The 24,814-nt window shown below is 46.4% G+C and overlaps 1 protein-coding gene across 1 annotated transcript in view; it reads right to left on the reverse strand.

Moving 5' to 3' along the window:
- TMEM232 (transmembrane protein 232) overlaps positions 1-24,814 on the reverse strand; it is a 762,630-nt gene that overhangs the window by 530,658 nt on the left and 207,158 nt on the right. Inside the window, exon 6 of the mRNA XM_078677355.1 lies at positions 19,269-19,368. Coding sequence (XP_078533481.1) covers positions 19,269-19,368 — 100 coding nt within the window. The remainder of the gene's footprint in view (positions 1-19,268; positions 19,369-24,814) is intronic.

Genomic DNA, 24,814 nt, shown 5'->3' on the forward strand with positions numbered 1-24,814 from the left:
GTACAAAAGGGGGTGGTGATGCACGGAGCATCTGAACCAATCAAACACTCACACCCAGTCAAAAGATCTGGGTTTAATCCATCACCGTTCATTAGCCCACTCTGCCACCCCAGTTCAGACATGGCTATATGCAAATCAGTCTGACCCTGTGCCTCATGGGAACAATCCAGCCTGAACTGCCAAGCCATGCCTTCACTGGACCGGAAACAAGCTTCCGAGGACTGGTTTCTGGCATAACAGCCGTCTACAGCCCGGCTTGCTTGAATCCAGTGGCAAAGTGAGCAAGGGAATCACGTCTGAGCATACCCTGCCACACTTATGGCGGCCAAAGCGGTACAAAAGAGGGTGGTGATGGACGGCATATAGCCATGTCTGGAGTGGCAGAGTGGGCTAAAGAACGGTGATGGATTAAACCCAGATCTTTTGACTGGGTGTGAGTGTTTGATTGGTTCAGATGCTCCGTCCTTTACCACCACTTTTGTACCGCTTTTGGCCGCCATAAGTGTGGCAGGGTATGCTCAGACGTGAGTCCGTTGCTCACTTTGCCACTGGATTCAAGCAAGACGACCTGAAGACGGCTGTAATGCCAGAAATCTGTCCTCGGAAGCTTGTTTCCGGTCCAGGGAAGGCATGGCTTGGCAGTTCGGGCTGGACTGTTCCCATGAGGCACAGAGTCAGACTGATTTGCAAATAGCCATGTCTGAACTGGGGTGGCAGAGTGGGCTAAAGAACGGTGATGGATTAAACCCAGATCTTTTGACTGGGTGTGAGTGTTTGATTAGTTCAGATGCTCCGTCCATTACCACCCCCTTCTGTACCGCTTTTGGCCGCCATAAGTGTGGCAGGGTATGCTCAGACGTGAGTCCCTTGCTCACTTTGCCACTGGATTCAAGCAAGCCGGGCTGAAGACGGCTGTAATGCCAGAAACCCATCCTCGGAAGCTTGTTTCCGGTCCAGGGAAGGCATGGCTTGGCAGTTGGGGCTGGACTGTTCCCATGAGGCACAAGGTCAGACTGATTTGCATATAGCCATGTCTGAACTGGGGTGGCAGAGTGGGCTAAAGAACGGTGATGGATTAAACCCAGATCTTTTGACTGGGTGTGAGTGTTTGATTGGTTCAGATGCTCCGTCCATTACCACCCCCTTCTGTACCGCTTTTGGCCGCCATAAGTGTGGCAGGGTATGCTCAGACGTGAGTCCCTTGCTCACTTTGCCACTGGATTCAAGAAAGCCGGGCTGAAGACGGCTGTAATGCCAGAAACCCATCCTCGGAAGCTTGTTTCCGGTCCAGGGAAGGCATGGCTTGGCAGTTCGGGCTGGACTGTTCCCATGAGGCACAGGGTCAGACTGATTTCCATATAGCCATGTCTGAACTGGGGTGGCAGAGTGGGCTAAAGAACGGTGATGAATTAAAAACCAAGATCTTTTGACTGGGTGTGAGTGTTTGATTGGTTCAGGTGCTCCGTCCATTACCACCCCCTTTTGTACCGCTTTTGGCAGCCATAAGTGTGGCAGGGTATGCTCAGACGTGATTCCCTTGCTCACTTTGCCACTGGATTCAAGCAAGCAGGGCTGAAGACGGCTGTAATGCCATAAGTGTGGCAGGGTATGCTCAGACGTGAGTCCCTTGCTCACTTTGCCACTGGATTCAAGCAAGCCGGGCTGAAGACGGCTGTAATGCCAGAAACCGGTCCTCGGAAGCTTGTTTCCGGTCCAGGGAAGGCATGGCTTGGCAGTTCGGGCTGGACTGTTCCCATGAGGCACAGGGTCAGACTGATTTGCATATAGCCATGTCTGAACTGGGTTGGCAGAGTGGGATAAAGAATGGTGATGGATTAAACCCAGATCTTTTGAATGGGTGAGAGTGTTTGATTGGTTCAGATGCTCCGTCCATTACCAACCCCTTTTGTACCGCTTTTGGCCGCCACAAGTGTGGCAGGGTATGCTCAGACGTGAGTCCATTGCTCACTTTGCCACTGGATTCAAGCAAGCCGGGCTGAAGACGGCTGTAATGCCAGAAACCGGTCCTCGGAAGCTTGTTTCCGGTCCAGGGAAGGCATGGCTTGGCAGTTCGGGCTGGACTGTTCCCATGAGGCACAGGGTCAGACTGATTTGCATATAGCCATGTCTGAACTGGGGTGGCAGAGTGAGCTAAAGAATGGTGATGGATTAAACCCAGATCTTTTGACTGGGTGTGAGTGTTTAATTGGTTCAGATGCTCCGTCCATTACCACCCCCTTTTGAACGCTTTTGGCCGCCATAAGTGTGGCAGGGTATGCTCAGACGTGAGTCCCTTGCTCACTTTGCCACTGGATTCAAGCAAGCCGGGCTGAAGACGGCTGTAATGCCAGAAACCGGTCCTCCGAAGCTTGTTTCCAGTCCAGGGAAGGCATGGCTTGGCAGTTAGGGCTGGACTGTTCCCATGAGGCACAGGGTCAGACTGATTTGCATATAGCCATGTCTTAACTGGGGTGGCAGAGTGGGCTAAAGAACGGTGATGGATTAAACCCTGGTCTTTTGACTGGGTGTGAGTGTTTGATTGGTTCAGATGCTCCGTCCATTACCACCCCCTTTTGTACCGCTTCTGGCCGCCATAAGTGTGGCAGGGAATGCTCAGACGTGAGTCCTTTGCTCACTTTGCCACTGGATTCAAGCAAGCTGGGCTGAAGACGGCTGTAATGCCAGAAACCGGTCCTCGGAAGCTTGTTTCCGGTCCAGGGAAGGCATGGCTTGGCAGTTCGGGCTGGACTGTTCCCATGAGGCACAGGGTCAGACTGATTTGCATATAGCCATGTCTGAACTGGGGTGGCAGAGTGGGCTAAAGAACGGTGATGGATTAAACCCAGATCTTTTGACTGGGTGTGAGTGTTTGATTGGTTCAGATGCTCCGTCCATTACCACCCCCTTTTGTACCGCTTTTGGCCGCCATAAGTGTGGCAGGGTATGCTCAGACGTGAGTCCCTTGCTCACTTTGCCACTGGATTCAAGCAAGGCGGGCTGAAGACGGCTGTAATGCCAGAAACCGGTCCTCGGAAGCTTGTTTCTGGTCCAGGGAAGGCATGGCTTTTGCAGTTCGGGCTGGACTGTTCCCATGAGGCACAGGGTCAGACTGATTTGCATATAGCCATGTCTGAACTGGGGTGGCAGAGTGGGCTAAAGAACGGTGATGGATTAAACCCAGATCTTTTGACTGGGTGTGAGTGTTTGATTGGTTCAGATGCTCCGTCCATTACCACCCCCTTTTGTACCGCTATCATTCCCAAGGTCCGCAGGGTCAGAACCCGAGGTTTCATGTTCCTAGGTACACAAGCCTGGAACAAACTCCCTCTGGCTCTTCGAGTCACGACAGAATTGCCCTCCATCATTAAGCAACTAAAAACCTGGCTACACTGCAACTAAGTGTTTCCTAGCTGTTAAGTGTGGAGGTGACTGGCAGTCCTGGGACACTCTTTGGAGTAGCTGTGTGCTTTAAAAATGCTGTTTCATTCACTCCCCACCACCATGCCCACCTGCTTCCCAGAGTGAATGCCTATTTTTTCTCGAGTGTGGTCTAATTGCCCTTAGCACGCCCACTTCCTACCAGTCTTCCCAGTTTCCTCTTAGCCAACTAGATTACTCCAAGTCTGCTTGCTTTTCCCCTAGTTTGCTTCTTCTACTCCTCACTCCTGGGTCTGGTCACTTTATCCTTAGCGTGCCCACTGCCTTACCCCAATCTGCCCATTCTCCCCACAGGTCTGCCCACATTCCCTGGTTTGCCTGTTCTCTTTCTGGATCAGAAGTCTATGAGCTTGCCTGCCAAACCCAGTTTGCCTCCACTCCCCTGGGTTATCAGTTCTCCCCTAGTCTGTTTGTTTTCAGCTCATCGCCCTGCTGTCCTCCAAGCTTGCCCTCTACAGCTTGTACACTTCCTCATTCAGTTTCGGTCCTGTCTTCAGCATTTATCTGCTCTCCCTCAGTATCAATACTCTCCGCCAGTATATCGCCTCCCCCTAGCCTACCCCGTCTCCCTCATCTATCAACTCATTCTAGCCTGTCTGTGTTCTGTATTGTCTACCCATTTTACCTGCCAGCCTTGCCCTTCCCTCTCTCTCCTTATCAATCTGCTCTCACACCACTCCCCATGCCAGCCTTACTGCTCTTTCCAAATGGCTCCTTTCTATCCTCTATCACCCCCAAATGTTTCACTCCCCCCGAGTGTCATTTGTGGCTGCAGCTTGCCCGCTCTCCCTCCAGTCTCCCCTCACTGTCTTCCAGTTTGACTGCTTCACCCCAGTACATCTGCTTTGCACCAGACTGTCAGCCCTCTGCCAGCCTCTCTGTTCTCCCCCATTCTCTGTACTCTGCCCAGTCTGTTCGTTCTCACTCTCAATATGCCACCTCTCCTTGCATCTATCCGATCACCCCAGTGTGTTCTGCCTACTGGACTCACCACTCTCTGCTGCCTTTCAAGCCTCTCCAATCTTTTGTTTTAAACCACATTTTATTGATTTCCAAAGTGTGTTCATCACGTATCTTACACATTAGGGTCACTTACAATCTTGTCTTAATGCAAGTTGGTTCTTTCAACAGTAACCTAAACAACCCCTTCCCTGCCCTCTCCTCATTCTGAGTTGCACATGCTTTTGGGTCGTCCTTTATTCAGGTAGTATTTGCCTTTCCTGGGCTTCTTCATGACCCCTTCTGTCACAGTTCCGCTTATAGCCGAGCGGATGCCCTCAGCCGGCCCATTCTCTATTCTGTCTGGCCTTGTTCTCCCCCTCTCCTGACAGGCGCTGCGGGCTGCGATGTTTCTACCCTCTCCTCTTCATGTCCATTGGCTACTAGTTCCTCTACTAAACTTTCTCACTCAAGCCTTTCCACTCATCCTCCAACCATCAGCACTACTCTCTCCCCACCTGTCTTATTTACCTTCCAGTATCTGCACTCCCCAAACCTACCTCTCTCCTCTCCAAAATGTCTCTCCTCTCACCCCATCCTCTCTGTATCCACCAGCCTCTCAGCGCTCCTCATTTTGTCTACTTTCACCCTCACTCTGTTCAATCCCTCCCCAAAAGCGCCATTTCTGACATCAACACGTCCACTTCCCTCTCATCTCCCTCCCTCTCCACCGGTCTGTCTGCTCCCCTTAGTCTCTCCACTCCCCCAGCCTGCCTGCCGATCTCCACTCTGCTCTCTCCATTCTGTCTGCTCTGACTGCTACTCTCCATGCCAGTTTCTCTGCTCTACCCAGTCTCTCTGCTCTACACAATGTCTCTGCTTGCCCTTCAGCCTGTTCTCTCACCCTCTGAGTCTTTCCACTCTTCCCGTCTCTCCACTTGTCCACTTGTGGCTTTGAGTCACCACAGAGGAAGGGTTGCTCATTACCTTGGCAACACCTCCAGGGCGAGCACAGAAGCTCTGCACAGAGGAAGAAATGTTCTTACATGTTGGTTTTGGATAATGAGGGGCACTCTGGGATTGATTACAGTAAAAAAAAGCTGTAAAAGTTGGTAGTGTCAACCCTGTGAACTTAAATCTCATTGGTTAGGGAGCAGCTAGGAGTTTCACTCACCCACAAGCTGGCTTTGGGCATAAATGTGGTGGGGCAAGTAAAGTGCCCCACCACTTTCAAAGGGTACCAGCCACCTCTATTGCTGGGGCAATTTATTTTAGTACATCAGTTTATATCACTATATTAAGAGGCATTTATCAGGTAGAAGACACCCGATGAAATTTGCTGATCAATAAAAGATTAGAATCAAACAGGAACACTGTGTTTAGTAGTGCTCTCCAGGCTAACAGGAAGACATCAGAATATAATATGGGCCAACTAGAATTAACATTGTCTGTGTTTAATTTGATGGTGGATTATTCATCCAAGTGGCACGAAAGAATAGGCAGGCATGACAATGAGAGGTAGAGGATGGCAGGGTTTTATCATGCCTTCTGTTTTCCTTTTATAGGAAAAGAAAGGGAACCCAAACAAAAGGATCAGGGCTTACAAAAGAGTGACATAGTAATTGAACAAAGTGGCACAGAAATATGAATGCTGATGAACCCCACAGGTCACACTGCACTAGGTGACTCTGAAAGGGTCAGGGGCTGCACATGGACCTCTCTGTTAAAAAAACGAAACCAAAAAATGGTAGCGTTTAATATCTAACGCCAGACTCAGAGGGCTTCATAACCAGAATGCTATGGTCTGATATTAACAAAATCATCAGTCCAAGCCTGAAGAACCGGGTTTTCAAGTACCCAGCAGCGTCAGGGACACGCCCAGAGTCCTCTAGGTTCCCTTGCCTTGGTATACAGAGACACGGAATACTTCTAGGTGGCGTCAGAGATCAAATTTATTAGCTGCAGCTAGTAGCAGAAATCCCAGTAATACAGCACGATGTACAACTCAAGAAACTGCTCAAATTTACTAAGGCGAGACATCCCTTTTTATACACAAAAAGGTACATTTAAAATGCACACCCCTGCACCAAAATTCAACCAATAGAAAGTACATGACATCACACAGCATCATACAGTAAAGCTCATTTTACAGTGTCCCAACCCACAAGTTAATATTTAGGCATATCTAAAATAATAATCTGGAAGGCCCGCACAAACCTTTAATTGAAAGCGTAACCCATGAAATGAAGGAACAATAAAGAAAAGTAGTTTCAGATAATGTGCAAGATTAACAGAGACGTAAAGAAACTTAAAAGTTAACAAATGTCTTGAATAGTGATTGGAAAAAGTAAATAACGATCTTGCAGGGAAATTGGCTTGGCAGGGTCAATTCCTAGGTGAAAGGCCAGCTTCTAAAATTAACTCCAGCGCACGAAGAAATCCCTGGTTAATGTGTATATGTGATTCACAACAGGTCAGACTGCTTTGCTCACAAACTAACTTCTGAAGTCTACATAAAAAGTAACACTAGATGGCAGTCACGACACATAGCAAAAACCCAAGTTTCAGAAAAGAAAGTCTTTAAGGAAAGAAACCATTTAGATGTTGTTTCAGATAACACATGCGCAAGGAAACTTAATGGTTAACAAGGTCCTAATCAGTAATTGAAAAACTCAGACAACGATCAGCTAGCGAAACTAGTTTTACAAAAGGTCAGTTCCAGGTGAAAAGGGTTACTCTCTGCAGTTCATTCAGAGACAGAGAAACCCAAATTAATATATGCACGAAAAGCCACTTGTTCGTTGGGCCCACAGCACTGGCCTACGTGAGGGCAAGATTAAAATGCAGACAGGTTTGAGAATTTCAGAACCACAGACCCTCCTTTTGCCATTACGTAGGCAATAACCTAAACTCATGTCAATCTGAATCTAGGTCTACATCTATTCTCATGAGGTCATCAAGGTGTTGCTGTAACATCATCTTATTATCCTTCACTTCTCTTGGAACTGGTCTTCTCACACAGATCATAGCACAAAGACTACAAATGGCGGGACCACACTGGATGCATAAACAACACGAGAAAAGGATGGCTAACGTCATACCAAGAAACGTCAGAATCTTCCATCCCCATTTGGACAACGACTCCCATAACCATCCCATCAACGACCAGTCTCCTTCGTCCACATGAATAGACTCAGAGATCTTATGTAGTCTAGAGATGGCTTGGTACACTGTCGGGGCATTATCTGGTATGAAAACGCAGCAACTAGATCTAATCAATTTGCATACCCCACCTCTATCTGCAAGTATAATATCTAAAACAAAACGGTTCTGTAATGTCATAAGGCGATCCGCTTGAAGCTCAGCTGTAATATTGCTAAGGGCACCTGCAGTCTCATTTATAGTGGCCTCAACCACTCTCGTAAGCTGACGAATATTCCTACTATTAGCCATAGGACCCCAAAAGGGTAGGAAACCCTTAAAGAAGTCTCCAGCTTCATGTGTGACAGTATCTTTCGCATCGATTACACCTCTACCATATCTTGTCTTATGGTAGTCGAAAACAACAGTGTATGTAGGGGGAAGCAAAAATGCCACATAACATGTGCCAGAAAAATCAGATGGCAACCATGTGTATGCTCTGTCATGACAAACAAAATACGTGCCTTTAGCTGGCACAAATGGAGGGGATTTCTGGGACGTATAAACGTATGTGTGAACACACACACTCTTACCAAGCTGAGCTCTCGGATTCTGACCATTACCTTGCAAACAAAGATGACCTCAGTGGGGTACAATCCAAATAGGAGGGGACCTTCGCTGTCTTTCTTTCTTCGTCAAGCTAACACTATATGTCGTCTTATTCCAACCGACATATGCTCGTACCTCATCTCTACGGATAGCGTTATACGCATCGATATCTCTAATCATATCAACTATTCCCCGTATCAAGGCATTATTACTTGCATTGTCTTTGACGGAACGTACAGGAGAGGCTTCATTCGCATAGATAAACATTGATTGGAGTGCCCAAACTGACCCGTTAGGCGAAAAAGGCAAAACCAAATAGGGCATTCCCTTATCTGTAGTATGTGGCATAAGACCACACACCCAACAATTTGTGGTATTTATGACTAGCTGATGCTGATGCAACATCTGTATAAACGAATTGTTCACAAATTCTGATCTTCGTGTCTGTTCATGTTCAGGTAACGTATGAAACTCATGTGAAGAAACAGTAGAAAAAGAAAGAGTAGGTTGAGAAGTTGGTGCAGACGTCAATTGTGTAGGAGAAACAAACCAGAATATAGTAGCTAATAGAATACATAAAAGTATTAAAATAGATAAAGCTATACCACACTTAGAGAACAACATTCTGTAATATCGTTTTTTCATCTCCTGCTTTTTATCGTCATTCCTCAATACAATCTCCATTTTCTAATGTCGCTCATGCAATCTTGATAGAGTACTTCAGCTGTGATTATTAGCAGGTCGTAGGGACACTGCAAGTCCTGCAGACCTACTGCCACTACTCAGGTCACAAACTGAACCGTTGGTACTCCTACGTGACCCTGCAACTGGCAAATGGTAACCAATCAAAAAATTTAACAGAAAACCATATTAAAATTTCAGAAAAAGCAAGAGAAAAAGAAAAACAAAAGTCAAATGCAAAATACTTGAAAAAATTGTCTCTTTTTGGTCTCAGTGTGGGAAAAAAAAAATATGTAATGTTCAAAGTCCCTTTATTTATTTCGAGATCGGAGGTTGTAACGTGATTTAGTCGGCACACTTTGGTCGGTAAACAAAAGTTCTGGATTGGTGGTGTCAATCTTTAGATGAGGAGGCACAGCAGCTTGCAGAACATCATCATCCTCGCGTTCTGACCGTGTCCATGTCAAATGAGCATCACTAAATGGAACAAATCTAGGAGTTTTTTCACATTCAGAATCGGCTATACCTTCCCTCACCCACTTGTCATATGGTAAGGGCAATGGAACTTTTTTTGTATGGGTGGCATGCACCCAGTTTTTCTTGCCAGCTACTCTAACAGCAGTTCGAGTCACTAACAAAACTAAATGCGGTCCAGTCCACCTCGGCTCCAAATTCTTTGTTCGTTGAAAATTCTTCGTAAGAATGTAGTCGCCGGGTGGAATTGTGTGTCCTGGATCCGCAGTTGCTTTCGGTAGACTGTCATAGACCAGTTGGTGGAGAACACGTAATTTAGCAGTCAAGTCATGTAAGTAATCCACCAACATAGGGTACTCAATACTGCTGTATTCTTTAGGACGAGGCACACCCCAAACATTCGCAGGATGACCAAACACAATTTCATACGGACTAAGTCCCACTCGAGAATGCACAGTCGTCCTTGTTGACAAAAGAGCCAACGGCAAGGCATCCGGCCATGTAAGGCCAGTGCTTGCTTGTACCTTAGCTAATTTCAGCTTCAAGGTACCATTGTAACATTCAACAAGTCCAGCAGACTGGGGGTGATTCGCTGCATGGAACTTCTGATTTATTCCTAATCCAGCACACACTTTCTTCATGATTTGACCCACAAATTCACTCCCATTGTCCGACCATACGATTCTCGGCAAACCATACCTAGGGAAGTACTCTCTCAGCAAAACCTTGGCTGTAGACAAGGCAGTATTATCCTTTAGGGTGTAGGCCTCTATCCACCTGGAAAAGGCACAAACAACCACAAGGACATACTTCAAATTGTTGCATCTCTCCATATGTATATAATCCAGCTGTATCACCTCAAATGGATACGTAGGAGGAGCAAAATGACCAGCTGGAGTTGGAGTTCCCTTACCAGGATTATACTTCAAACAAATCATACAATGTTTCACCACGTTCTCTGCACATTTCGGGATTCCAGCATTTTGCCAAACTGGAGCCAACAACTTGCATATTCCCTTCGAACTAATGTGAGCCATTCCATGAGCCATTGTAACCACTGGGAGCACATACGCATCTGGCAACAGCCATCGCTGGTGTTCTGACAACTCAACCCAACAACCTGTTGAATCCAACATACCCGTAGTTTCTCTCCAAACACTCACTTCTTTCTCAGTCGCTTCAGCCTGAATCATTTTCACACTTTCTATTGTGTCTTCACACATTCCACCAGCCATAACCCAATTAGCTGGGCCTGCAACATACATACGGCTCATCATGTCTTTCGCCGTTTCCTTCGCAACTTCATCCGCAAACGCATTCCCTCAACCAACATCGTCCACAACTTTCTTATGCGCACTACACTTCACAATTGCAATCTGCTTCGGGAGAGTGAGAGATTCCAAAAATTCATTCACCAACTGCCCATGCTGTATTTTCGTTCCGTGCGAAGTAAGGAACCCACGCTCTCTCCACAAACGCCCAAAACTATGGGCAACTCCAAACGCGTACTGGCTGTCGGTGTAAACATTCACTCGCTTTCCTTCTGACAACACGCACGCTCTAGTCAATGCAATCAATTCTGCTGCTTGCGCAGAATTCTGTGGTATGCGTGCTGTCTCAACAACTGTATGTAAAGTTGTAATAGCATACGCTGCAGTCGTTTCACCATTCGGAAGCTTAAAACACGAACCATCTACCCATAGGGTACCATCAACATTCGTAAGGGGAGTATCCCTTAGGTCAACTCTAGCTTTCGTTTCTTCCTCTGTACGAAGAAAACAATCATGCTGTTCTTGAGGATCCGTCTCTGTAGAGATCGGTAACAACGTAGATGGATTCAGCACATTACATCTTTTAATGTGCACATGACTAGCCAATAATGTCAACTCGTAACCTGACAGACGTGCACTAGTAAGGTGCTGTGTCTTAGTCCTGTTTAATAAGGTGTCCACTGCATGTGGGACCATTACAATCAACGTATTGTCCAATACCAAACCAGCAGACTGTCGGATAGAAACAGCCGCTGCAGCTGTAGCTCTCAGACAACTCGGCAACGCCTTAGCAACTGGGTCTAACGTAGAGGAGAAATACGCGCATGGACGTTGCTTGTCCCCAAACGTCTGTGTCAACACTGACAACGCACAACCTTCTCTCTCGTGCACGTACAACGTGAAAGGCTTACTATAGTCTGGAGTACCCAACACAGGAGCCGAACACAATGCATCACGTAGTTCAGAAAAACTTTTCTGACATTCGTCAGACCAAGGAAGAGGATGCGGAGTATCTTTCAGAGTCAATGCTAACAGAGGTTTCGCCAACAGTGAAAAATTGGGGATCCACTGTCTACAATACGATGCAATACCTAAAAAGGCACGCACTTCTCTCTGTGTGGATGGTACATTCATTTGCACAATTGCTTGAATTCGTTCTGGGGTCAATCTCCTTCCCTCCTTCGACAAGAGATGACCTAAGTAGGTCACTTCTTGGCGACAATACTGTAACTTTGAAGGTGACACTTTATGATGAAGGTCAGACAAATACCGCAACAAAGAAAGAGTAGCCTCTTTACAAATCTGTTCATCATCAGCAGTAATCAACAAGTCATCAACGTACTGAATAAGAGTAGCACCAACAGGTAACACAAAACCGTCAAGCTGAGTTTTCAACGCCTGACTATAGATGGAGGGACTTTCACAATAACCTTGGGGATCTCTCTTAAACCGGAAGCTTCGGCCTCCTAATGAGAAGCCAAAAATATCCCTACTCTCTTCAGCAATAGGAATACTGAAGAAAGCATTCTTCAAATCGATGACGGAAAACCAAGCTGCCGAAGCAGGAATCAAAGTCAACAAAGCAGTGATATCAGGTACCACAGGAAACTGTGGCACGACTATCTTGTTTACCTCTCGAAGGTCAATCACAAACCGGTACACAGGTGGCTGAGAAGCATCAGTACGTTTAAGGATAGGCAAAACAGGACTGTTACAAACATTACCTCTCGTTTCCTCAACTACACCCTTCTCAACCAGATCATAAACAATCGCTAAAAGAGCTCTCTCACCATCACTCGAGATCTTGTATTGGGAAATACGAGGTAGCCTAGCATTCGATTTAAGTGTGACAACATAAGGTGGAATCTGCAAAAGACCAACATCATTTGGACCTGTAGCCCAAAGTGTATCAGGAAGCGAACGTAATTCCAGTGGCAAACAATCTTTAGACATATACATTGGAGAAATCACTTTCCTACCAAGGGTAAGTTGTACTCCTGAAGGAGAACAATGTAATGTCGCATACAATCTTTTCAGCAAGTCCAAACCCAACAGATTCTCACCACAACCAGTCGTTAAAATAAGTGGAGCTTCCAATTCACAAGGGCCAATCGAAAGGGACAAAGGACTAGAAACTGGATTACGAACTGGGGCGCCTGAAAATCCTACTGAAACATTGGTCAAGCCAGACAAAGGTGCGTCCGGAAGTTTAGAGTGCATAATAGAACTCTTCATCGCACCAGTATCCAAAAGAAAAGGTTCTACCACACCTGATGTATTCACTTCAACATAAGGTCCACTCTGGTCTACTGGAACTAACACTACTCCCTCACTTTGTCCTTGGCTGTCCTAGTTATCATTATAACCAGAACTCTCACCTTCGACATAGTAATCCTCAACGTAATACTGGGCAGACTGACCACTCGGAACATTCTGTCTGTCAAAATAATTCACAGAATTCTGTAGGGAAGAGGAACGCTCATTCTGAGGGATCACACCACGTCCCCTACCCCTAGGAGCTTGCTGAAAACTACCACGACCTCTTTGACCAGATACACCATTCGCACGCTGTAACAAAGCCGGGCAACTATTCTTGTAATGACCTTCCTCTCTGCAATAAGCACACTGATTAGGGCCAGGAAAGAATCGCTGTACATAAGGCTCGGGCTTCTGTAACAATCTCTGAAATTGTGGAGGTTGCTGAAACTGAGGCTGATTCTGACGAGGCGGACAAGCTTGCTGCAAAAGAACTTTCGTCTTTAACTCTTTAGTTTTTTTCTCCATTTTATCCTTCTCATCTTTATCCCTATTCTCGTAATATTGTGCAGTAGCCAATATCTGGGCCGACGAAGAGACAGCCCATGAACTCTCAGAGTCCTTTAACTTATTATAAAGTTCAGGAAGCAAATTAAAGACAAATTTATCCACAAATAACCTTTGACCACCCTCCGTACTCATATCCTGACCACTATGATCAATAAACGTCTCTTCAAACCTAGTGAAGAAATCAGATACACTCTCGTCTTTCTTCTGCTTACATGCTGCTAACTTATCCCAATTCACTCGTAAAGCGGGCATCATCGTTTTCATCAGATTAATAATTCTACCTGGTAATTCTGAAACTAGAGGTTCAGGTTTAGCACCTCCCTCCTGTCTACCATCTGCAGCAACAATATTCGCCCAGGTATCACCTAATTCTTGCGCATGATTCTCATGACGAATCTTCGCCCACAAGGGTTGAGGGACTACATTACCCATCAACATATCGATGTCAGCTAAATTCATAATACACGCTTCAACTGTCTGGGACAACTCCTTGTAATAACCAGCAGGATTCTTACGAGGGTCAGGTAAGGTCTGCTTAAGAGCCAAGACCTCTGCTCTCTTCCAAGGGACATGTACCCATACTCGCTGAAAATGAGCTCGAGCGGCCTGAATACCCAAATTTACATTAGCCTGAACTGCTTCTTTCCATACTGGAGGAACTTCTCTCATAGGGTACTGTTTCACTTTCCTCCTAACAGAGGAATCAGGTTCATACAATGTCTGAGGCGGAAGTCTAGATCTGAAAGCAAGTATTGTCTCTACGGCATCTGTAACATCAGATTCCACTATCATCCCGTTGGCAAAATCTGACTGAACATCGAGCACATCCTGCGGAATCGGACCCAACTCATTATCTTCCCATTCCTGACGCAGAAAAGTACACATTACATCAAAAACATACCTTTGCTTAGGCGGTTCCCACTGAAAGAAAACATCCATAACTGCTGGCAAATTATACCTCAAAGCATTTAAAATCCACCTACGAGCCAACAAATCCAACACTGTCCGTTCTTCAGAACTAGGAAGCTGACTACGACTCTGCTTACGTTCCGAAACAGGGGTCATATTCAGTGACCCAAACAATGGTGACAATAAATTAGAAACAGTTTCTGTCATTCGTTTTCGAACAGAAGGAGAAGAAGTAGACATAAGAACAGGAGAATAAGTATTCTGAGGCAAGGAAGGTGTAGGGACAAGAGCAGTAGAAATTGAAGATGCAGAAGCAGAAGGCAAAGGAGTTTGAGGCAAAGCTGATAGCAAGGCTGGCGACCCTAGAATGGGTTGCGCAGGAGAAGGCAAAACCATCTGTGGAGCACCGGGTGGCTGAACAACAGCAGGAGGTTGAACAACAAAGGGTGGAACAACCGGGGATAATAGAGACGCAGTAGCACCCTGCACATAGGGAGGAGGCAATCTCAGTAAATGAGAGATCAAAGGATCTTTTTCAGGGTCTTCCATCACTTTCGGAGGGGAAGACGGCAAGGCCGGATAACATTTATCTATGGCCATGAAACGCTGTCTATCTAAGACTTCACTCGCACGCTCTTCTCCATCTTCCTTAAACTGTCTAGCAGCATCTAGTACTGACATATTTTTATCTTTCCTATCTCTTTTTGCTTGCTTAATTTCTCTCTGTTTGGCTTCCTTACGCCAAAGGCGGAAAGAGTCAAACATTGCCGGCCGGGCTTTCTTCCTAAATAGCTTAACTTCTAGATTATCTAAAATCTCTGTTTCAAAACTACCATGTGGGGGCCATTGCAAAACACCATCTTTTTTAGTGTAGCGGACCCATACTTCATTATAAGTAATAGGGCCTACTCCATGTTTTGAGTACAATTCATAAGTCGGAGTTCCAACCGGAGGTATCGGACATGAATCCTCCAATCGGGAATCCCTGTTACTACCACAAACAAACCAATTACCAATTTTACCAAAACCAGGCATCTTGCTCACTAGTCTGGTTTCAAACTTCAAAGAGAATCAAAAAATGATATACTGGTAAATATACAAGCCCTTCGGCTTTGGATACTGCAGCAGCCAAATCAAAAACAATCAAATCAAAACCAAGGAACCAGACAAAGTCGTGGGAGCGACCCACTTATACTTAACTAAATATCTGTCACGCCACCAGATGACCGTCTATCGTCTCGCTTTACAAACATCAATCGGAGGGTCCAAGACAAGGCGACAGTCAGAGCAGCAGTCCTTCGCAGCCGTTGGAAAACGGGAAGCCTCGCAGAAAAGTCCTTTGGTCCACGCCGACATGCAGGGGTCGATGAAGTGGGGGCCCTCCTCCAGAATATCCTCACGTGGCTCCTCGCAATCTTTGGGCTTGGACCGGTACCACTGAAGTCGGCCCGCGTTGGTCGTGCCAACTGAAGAACCGGGTTTTCAAGTACCCAGCGGCGTCAGGGACACGCCCAGAGTCCTCTAGGTTCCCTTGCCTTGGTATACAGAGACACGGAATACTTCTAGGTGGCGTCAGAGATCAAATTTATTAGCTGCAGCTATTAGCAGAAATCCCAGTAATACAGCACGATGTACAACTCAAGAAACTGCTCAATTTTACTAAGGCGAGACATCCCTATTTATACACAAAAAGGTACATTTAAAATGCACACCCCTGCACCAAAATTCAACCAATAGAAAGTACATGACATCACACAGCATCATACAGTAAAGCTCATTTTACAGTGTCCCAACCCACAAGTTAATATTTAGGCATATCTAAAATAATAATCTGGAAGGCCCGCACAAACCTTTAATTGAAAGTGTAACCCATGAAATGAAGGAACAATAAAGAAAAGTAGTTTCAGATAATGTGCAAGATTAACAGAGACGTAAAGAAACTTAAAAGTTAACAAATGTCTTGAATAGTGATTGGAAAAAGTAAATAACGATCTTGCAGGGAAATTGGCTTGGCAGGGTCAATTCCTAGGTGAAAGGCCAGCTTCTAAAAATAACTCCAGCGCACGAAGAAATCCCTGGTTAATGTGTATATGTGATTCACAACAGGTCAGACTGCTTTGCTCACAAACTAACTTCTGAAGCCTACATAAAAAGTAACACTAGATGGCAGTCACGACACATAGCAAAAACCCAAGTTTCAGAAAAGAAAGTCTTTAAGGAAAGAAACCATTTAGATGTTGTTTCAGATAACACATGCGCAAGGAAACTTAATAATTAACAAGGTCCTAATCAGTAATTGAAAAACTCAGACAACGATCAGCTAGAGAAACTAGTTTTACAAAAGGTCAGTTCCAGGTGAAAAGGGTTACTCTCTGCAGTTCATTCAGAGACAGAGAAACCCAAATTAATATATGCACGAAAAGCCACTTGTTCATTGGGCCCACAGCACTGGTCTACGTGAGGGCAAGATTAAAATGCAGACAGGTTTGAGAATTTCAGAACCACAAGCCTAAGGGCTAGAGTGGTCAACCTCGAAGCTGGGGAACCAGGTTAGAGACTCGGCAGGGACGCTCAACATCCTATGATTCTGGGCAAATCACTTAGGGCCTTATTATGAGTCTGGCAGGCCACAGACTACCAGACTCACTGTGGCAGTTTCCCGACCGCCCTATTATGTCTACGGCAGTAGTGCCGCCCTGGCACCACCACAACTGGCACAACAGCCAGGCAACAGCACTTCCCTGGCAGTTGCCTGGCAGTCCTGAGGCCGTAAGATGCTTGGCAGGGCTGCTGCAGCTGCACCAACCATATTACGAATTTCATTACCGCTACACTTTTCATGGCGGTGCGACTGCCATGAAAAATGTGGCGATGAGGGAACAAAGTGCCTCATGCCATGTGGATGCACAAAGGGGGGCACAACGTGTGTCCCTCTGTGTGCATGCACACCAGTACCTGTATGGCATGGACTGCAGCTGTCGTTGACGTTCCCATTGCGGTGCCTATTTTTTTGGCACCACACTAGGAACACCAAAGAACCGCTCACCAGACAGCAAAAAACTCCTAATCTTGCAGGCGGTTCAAACAGGGGTTTGGTGGGGCAGGAGCGGGGCCGTCTGTAACACAACTGGTACTCATGTAAAGCACTTGATACCTTCAGATCTATTTCACGCTATATAAAACAAAAAAAGAAATCGCCCGAGCCATCACTGAGCATGGTTGCAGCACTCGTCTCTTGGCCGCTATTTGACTTGCCAGCTATCAGAATATTAGAATCCTTTGTGAATAGAATAAAATAGGTCTCCCTAATGGTACTCTGCTGCAGATTATTGCTCTAGGCATTGTCAAAATTGTTCAGGAAATCTTTAAAAAGTCTTTGACAACAGAAATAGTTCTCCAGTGCTGGAAAATGGATCTTGTAATGCCTCTCTTGGAGAAAGAGAACTTGGATCCAAACACCTCATCAACGACTGTCCTATTACCCTCACTGAGATACTCCTAAACCAAATAGTAGTTAAACAATTATCTTCATACTTGAAATGAACCGAATATTATCCCCGACTTTTGGACATCATCATCCCAGAGACTCGAAACAGTGTTTCTCCACGCCTCAAAGGAACTGGGGCCAATCCTGGTCAAGGGAGACTCGCAGGCCTAATTCTACTCGACCTGCTGCCCGCCTCTGACAACTTCAGGGCCGTTTTAGAATGATTTCAATCTTTGTCGAGGACCAATCACAATCTCATGCAAGGCTACTTTTTGTTTAACGAGACAACTAATCAATGTGGGGTCCTGAAGGGCTCCTCCCTCTCCCCAAGGGCGGAACAAAGGCCCCCATGGCCCCGCGGTGTGGGGGGGCAAGACTTACTCATACTGGAGGGGGCCCCCTCAGCCCCTAAGGAAGTGAGTGTGAGGGGCCCCTTTAGCATATTTCGCAGGGGGGTCCACTCACGTTTTGTTACGCCACTGCTGTCCCCGCTCCTTTTAACATCTATGTTCCTCCTCTAGCAAAATTGATTGGAGCATCCTGCATTCACTTAAGCAGATTGTAATGAAACCATCAGTTTCCTGACTCATTGAGCAAGCTTTCCTTTGCATGGTCTACTTTAAGAAATACAGGGCCCAATTCACAAAGGACCTCCACACGCGTGGCGGACTGCCCCCACTTGTGACGAAGGCCCCGTAGTTGTGGGGGGAGACCTGCACTCGTGGTGGAGAACCCCCACCCGTGGCGGAGGCCCTGTGGTCGTGGCGGGGGGAATACCCGCACTCATGGTCGGACCTCTGCAAAGGGAAGCTGCAGTACAGAGGTCCCGCCACAAGTGCAGGACCCCCGCCACAACTGTGGAGGCAAAGGGACCTTCACAAAGGTAAATCAGGCCCCGAGTGGCAAAAAAACTAAATGAAGAACATTTTTGTGTAGCTTAGTACAGCAGGCCTGGCTGCTACGTTTGCCTCTCTTCCGTTTGGAGAAGGAATTGTGAGATCTAAATAGGAACATGAGGCATTTATCATCTTAACCCTTCGCTGCGGCGGTGGCCCATGCTCGCTCCGTCACGAGCCTCGGGCGCACTGTGCTTGTGACGGAGCGGTTCCGTCACGGCCCGCCCGCTCAATAGAATGCGCCGTGCAGGCGTGAAATCAGCGCCACGCAGGCGCGCCGAGCGGGCCGTGACGGAAACGCTCCGTCACCAGCACAGCGCGACCGAGGCTGGTGACGGAGCGGTTCCATCACCAGCATAGAAAAGGTTAAAAGCAATATATACGAGTGCCATACTGCTAAGGGGTAACTCGATGAATGCAAAACAAGGGTGAACTAAACTCCTCTTTCGTCTTATATGGAGTGAATCACCCACCAAAAGAACCAGGAAATAAAATCACAATTGCAAATAATGGAAATTCTTCAGGTTATTTAATAAAACAAAAAGACAGTCAAAACAACAGACTTTATCTATACATGCATACACTGACACGTGTTACCTTGCAAATACGTGTAAAGCCTCTGTTTATACTCATCATGGCAAGCTAGCTGGCCAGACATGTGACACCAATATAGCCTTAAAAATGTCAGGGATCCAATCTGTGAAAAGAAATGTAATGATTACAACGCAGCCAAAATAACTAGTGCGACTGAATATACCAACATATGCCAATATCAACCATTATATGCTAATATCAACCATCATACCAGGCCATGTTATATTACCAGCTCAGGGTCTATATAGTTCTACAGTAATACCACTGACGCTTTTTTTGTTTAAATGTAAGGCAACATAGACGCCTGGACAGTCAATGGTCTACATGCGTCAAGGGTCGGGTCACATTTCTGTAATGTGTCTGTGATCTGACCCGGACAGTTCTTTGCAATTTGCCTGATGTATCAATTCAAAAAACAGCAAGTGTATGAAAGACAGAGATAAAATGTGACCTCGAGCAATCGCCAGTGGCTGTGATAAATACAAGCATTGGTTTCCCACTTTGTCGCGTGTAGCATGATGTGGACCCACCACTGCAAAGAGAATGGTTCCTCCAATGCGTCAGAGAAATCTCACTTCACGAATGTTCATGAGATGTGATTCCTTCTATGAATCCTTGCTCCTAGCTGTATATTCAGAGACAGAGGCATACAGGGGACACTCCCAATGCCACAACAAGTGTCTCATTGCAAAAAGGACATCGGGGACGCATGTTGCTGTCTGCATCCATTGATCCCCAGAGCTGCCACTCACTCACTCACTCACTCAGTGGCTGCTGTCCCTCCTGGACAGACTGAATCTAACATTGCGGTTTTGTGGGCATGAGGATACCTGCATGCATGCAGTGCACCTAAGGCCCTAGATTATTTTTCACTATCATCACTGCTAATATAATCTATTCCCGTACCACATTATTGAGCCTAGGAAGCCAACATATTTACAAAATACTCAACAACAATTAAGATTCACGCTCTGATAGCAAGGTGCCATACTTGAATGTATGAATGATTAGCTTTTATATGGCACACAGCTACTCAATGAGCGTCCCGGCTTTTGGCATAAAAGAACGGACGGGAGGTCGAATGAGTAGTGGAGGGCGAGCAGTCTGATTAAAGTTTAAATATGCAGGTTTTTAAGGATGTTTTAAAGGTGTCTTCATCTGTAATGCTTCTCAGATGGAAAGGCATCTGGTTGCAGATATTTGCGGCAAGGACCACAAACAAGGTTTCCCCCCTAGGTTTTCTTTTAAAAAGGGGGTCTGATAACAGGCGTGCATTACCAGAGCGCAACGGCCAAGTAGATCTGTACTCAAGAATTCTCTCGTTCAAGTAACTGTGTCTGGAGTTGTGAAGAGCTTGATGAGCTATTGTAAGTGCTTTGAACATTATTTGCGTACGGACTGGTAGCCAGTGTAGCTTCTCTCGAAACTGAGAAAAAGGAGAGTGTTTATACAGTGTATAAAGGAGGCGGATAGCCATCTACTGTATTATCTGGAGACGTTGTAGGAGGTAGTCCGGCATTCCCAGGTAAAGAACATTGACATAATCCAGCCTGGAACAGAATCAGAGCCCTGACCACTGTGACCTGCCCTTCACGTGGAAGGGAGTTCAGGAATTTCCTGAGCGTTCTTAGGATTGTAATGCAGGATTTCACAGCCACTGCAATCAGGGTTTTGAAGAGGAGTTATGTGTCAAACAATATGCCCAGATTTCTTGCCCCCTTAGTTGGGCGGACAGTGGGGTGTTGCTACTGGGCCAGGCTACTGTCCACCCTGGCAGGGGATCAGGGCTATACAACTGAATCTCTGTTTTGTCTCGGTTATATTGTAGCCGATTCATTTTAAGCCAGCCCAGTAGAGCATTCATGCAGAGTGATTTGAATCCTCTCCATATGTGAGCAATAGCTGTGTATCGTCAGCATACGATATGGCCTTGATGCTGAAGGACTCGACAAGAAATGCCAGGGGGGGGGGGGTCATATAAACATTAAAAAGAGCGGGGATCAGAGAGGAGCCCTGAGGAACACCCTATTTGAAAGGTTTTTCCCTGGAGGAAAAGGGCTACATCCATATTACCTGTCTCCAAAAAGAAGCCTGGCCAACCCAGAGCCAATCCAGCTACGCCCAAGGACTCCAACCTGTGTAACATGATTTCACGGTCCACAGTTTAAAATGCTGCTGTCAAGGCTAATAGCATCAAGGCTACATAGAGTCCTAAATCCAGGCTTGTTTTAATGAATTCACTGCTGCCTCAGTGCTTTGTCATGTCTTGAACCCAGACTGAGAAGAGTGCAAGAGGTTGCCTTCTGATAGAAAAGTTGTCAGGTGAAGGTCACACTCTTTTCAAGAATCTTGGTGACAGCCAGCAACAGTGAGACCAGCCGAAGGTGAAGAAGGCCAGAATGGGAGGTAGATCCTTTCAATTCTTGGCAGCTCAGAATTGGAACAAACTCCCTGTAAATCTCCGGATGGAGACTTCTGAAGCTAGGTTTAGGAAGGCGCTTAAAACCTAATTGTTCCCAGGCTAAGCAAGGTGGGCATCGTGGAACCGGGCCGCTGCCATTCTCTCTCACCCCAGCGCGGGGACACGCCGAGATGGCGTAACCATGCGCTTTATAAATCCCTTTTATTATTATTGAGCAGGGTAATTGCATGTGCGCTCTTCCATGAGTCTAGTACTACCCCAGTTTGGAGAGAAGCTGAGAACAGCTCATGGTAAGAAGGAGCAATAAAGTTGACTATTAGTTTCAAGATATGTGGGGGAATCGGTTTATAGGGGGCCCAAATTTGCCACTTGAGAATTGGGCCTTCAGTTCCTCTATTGTGATTAGTTGGAAATTAATCAATTTCCTTTTCGCTGTGCGCCCTGCTATATCTCTAGACACTTGCACTGGGTCTAAACTGTTGAGATTCAAAGGTTTGCCTAAATTTTAGTGATCTTGTCATCGAAGAAGTCACTTAATCTCATGCAGATGTCATGATTGATCTCGTAAGGCGAAGTCATTGCCTTTGGATCTATGAAAATTGCTGCCATCTTAAAAATATCTTTCCCATTATTATCGGCATCCTTCATGCATTGGGAGTAGAAAGTGCTGTGTGTCAACTTAAAAAAAAATGGGTCGAATTAAGGGCCTGTATATCAAACACCTTATGAGCCTCCTTTTAATGTCATTGACAAGCTCTTTTCAGCTTTTTGCAAGCTGCTCTCTCGAGGGCAATCTCTTGTGAAAACCAGTGTGCAGAACAGGCCTGTACGCCCTTCTGAGAGGTCCTTATCGGAGCCACTGTATCGGCTGCCTCCACTAGCTATTTATTAATAGGGGTCAGCAGCGTCCGGTAGTGGGAGTACCGGCCGGGCGGTGACGTGGGGAGGGGGAGGGACAGGGTGGGGGGTAGTAATGTATGGATTACGGACTTTAAAATGTAATTAAACATAGAAATAAATAAAACGAATTTTGTTGCACACACTGCATCGCATTTGGTGATGCAGTGTGTGCAACAAAATTCGTTTGATTTATTTTTATGTTTACTTACCTTTTAAAGTCCGTAATCCATACACTACTACCCCCCATCCTGCCCCTCCCACTCCCCACGTCCGGCCACGGCTGATAGGCATATCATACAATGCAATGGTCATTTATTATCAAAGGTCATCATCTTTCAGCCGACAGACAGAAATGAATCTAACTAGGTAAGATTACAATAGCCCTCAGGGAGGGGGGCTCATATACATTAAGTTCCTATCATCAACGGACATATCCTCTCACATCAGTCTCATTCGAGCCCTGGAGGCTCCCTAACTCAGGGTGATAAAGTAGACGGTCTGATGCTTCTTTATTGCATAGGTATTCAGGCACCTCTTCCCTTCCTGGAGCATTCCAACCTTTCCTAAAGTGCTGAGGATCAATAAGCTGTAAGTCAGTGGCAAAGCATAATGTTGTACAAGATGGAGGTTGGAGGGGCCCTGCCGGACTAGCAGACGAGTTAATTCCAGAAGCTTCTGTATGATTTTGAAGCCTGGGACGGTTGGACACAGGGCTCCCTTTAAAAGTGCAGAAGTATGCAGAAGGGACTATTTGCTGCCTTTTCTTTTTTTCCTGCCAGGAGCAATGACATTACATTAGATGAAGGTTGTGGGGATTCTTGAGACAGCACTCTCCTCTGAAGTGTATGGTTAACCCTTTCAGGGGGCCAGACCTATTGGTTCCCCCAGAGTTGCTACTCCCAAAAGGCTGATGGGTCCACGTGTGAAGGTTTTCTCTCTTCGTCGGATTTATGCTGTGAGTGTCTCCAAGTAAAGACCCCAAGCAGCACCCCATACCGCCTGATATTACCTAGGGGAAAAGAATGTGTCTGTTTTAGAAGAAGAGGGATACACAAAGTGAAGGAACTACCTTAATCAAGTTCCAGGACATCATATGTGCAATACACAAATCGTGGCTGAGAAAGGTGTAAAAGAAGGACTGAAGTTACCAGGGTTCCAGAACATCCCACTGACCACCCGCAGGGCATCCTAAGATCTATGTCAGGTATCCTTGACAGCCTGCTTCCCAGTGGTGAGGGTACAGCACATGAAGCAGTCCTCAACAGTCTGCTTGAAGAACAGAGGGCTGGATACACCTATGCAGTCTGCCTCGAGCGGCCCATTCGTAGCTGCCTGCAGTGGAGCTGCTCAGAGCAAGAGGACTGAGTTCACCCGTTCCATGCTGAGGACGACCCCCGGCCGGGGGGCCATCCAAACCCCGCCCACTGATTAAAATGCCCGCACCGCAGCGAAATTCACGCTGCGTTCAAAGGGAAATAATTTTCAGCAACATCACATCTAGTGTGACGGTGGCACTGCCCTAGGCTTAGACAGGCTTCTCTGTCTTAGTGTGCCACCAGTTGCCCACAATCGGGCCTCAATGATTACTTCAGCCTCCTCCCACGCCTCGGAGTGATCAGTGTGGTTACCGGTCAAAGAGAAGAACACTGACAAAAGCAACCCAGAAGTGGGTCCTGTGTGCCCTGGTGTGCCGTGCCAATCAAGACTGCATCCCATGGTCTCAAATGTGCTTGTGTGCACCCTAGGGTTGAGAAGATCTGAGCTCTATGTGTGACTCTGGCCCAGGTTCCATGAGGGACTAAGTGACTGTTGCTCTCCTGCTGAGCAACTCAAGGACCCAGTGACTCTGTCGCACAACCTGGGGTTCAAGGGAAGGATCCTAGACTCTCTAAAGTAACCCTCTAAACTGCTGTGGGGTCACTGTGCTCCTTGCTGGGCCAGGTGGTTTGCCTTGGGCATGAGATGCACCTCAACCACTCACTGTGGTGAGTCTGAAGGCTGGATGTCACCTGGAGGAGGTAGGGCTGGGGCGGACTCGATCATCAGCTGAAATCATTGGCAATCGCCTTGTGTCAGAGGTACCCGCTCAATCAACAGCAGGAAAATTCACTTACCCACAGCATCAAACATCTCTTCCCACCCCAACCCCTCCCCATAGGGCAGAGAACTGCAAAAGACTAAATTTTTGTGCAAGTGAGAATCAGAGCACATTGAGGAGACTGGTCCT

Source organism: Lissotriton helveticus, chromosome 2_1 (genome assembly GCF_964261635.1).
Source record: "Lissotriton helveticus chromosome 2_1, aLisHel1.1, whole genome shotgun sequence".
Taxonomy (NCBI): Eukaryota; Metazoa; Chordata; class Amphibia; order Caudata; family Salamandridae; genus Lissotriton; species Lissotriton helveticus.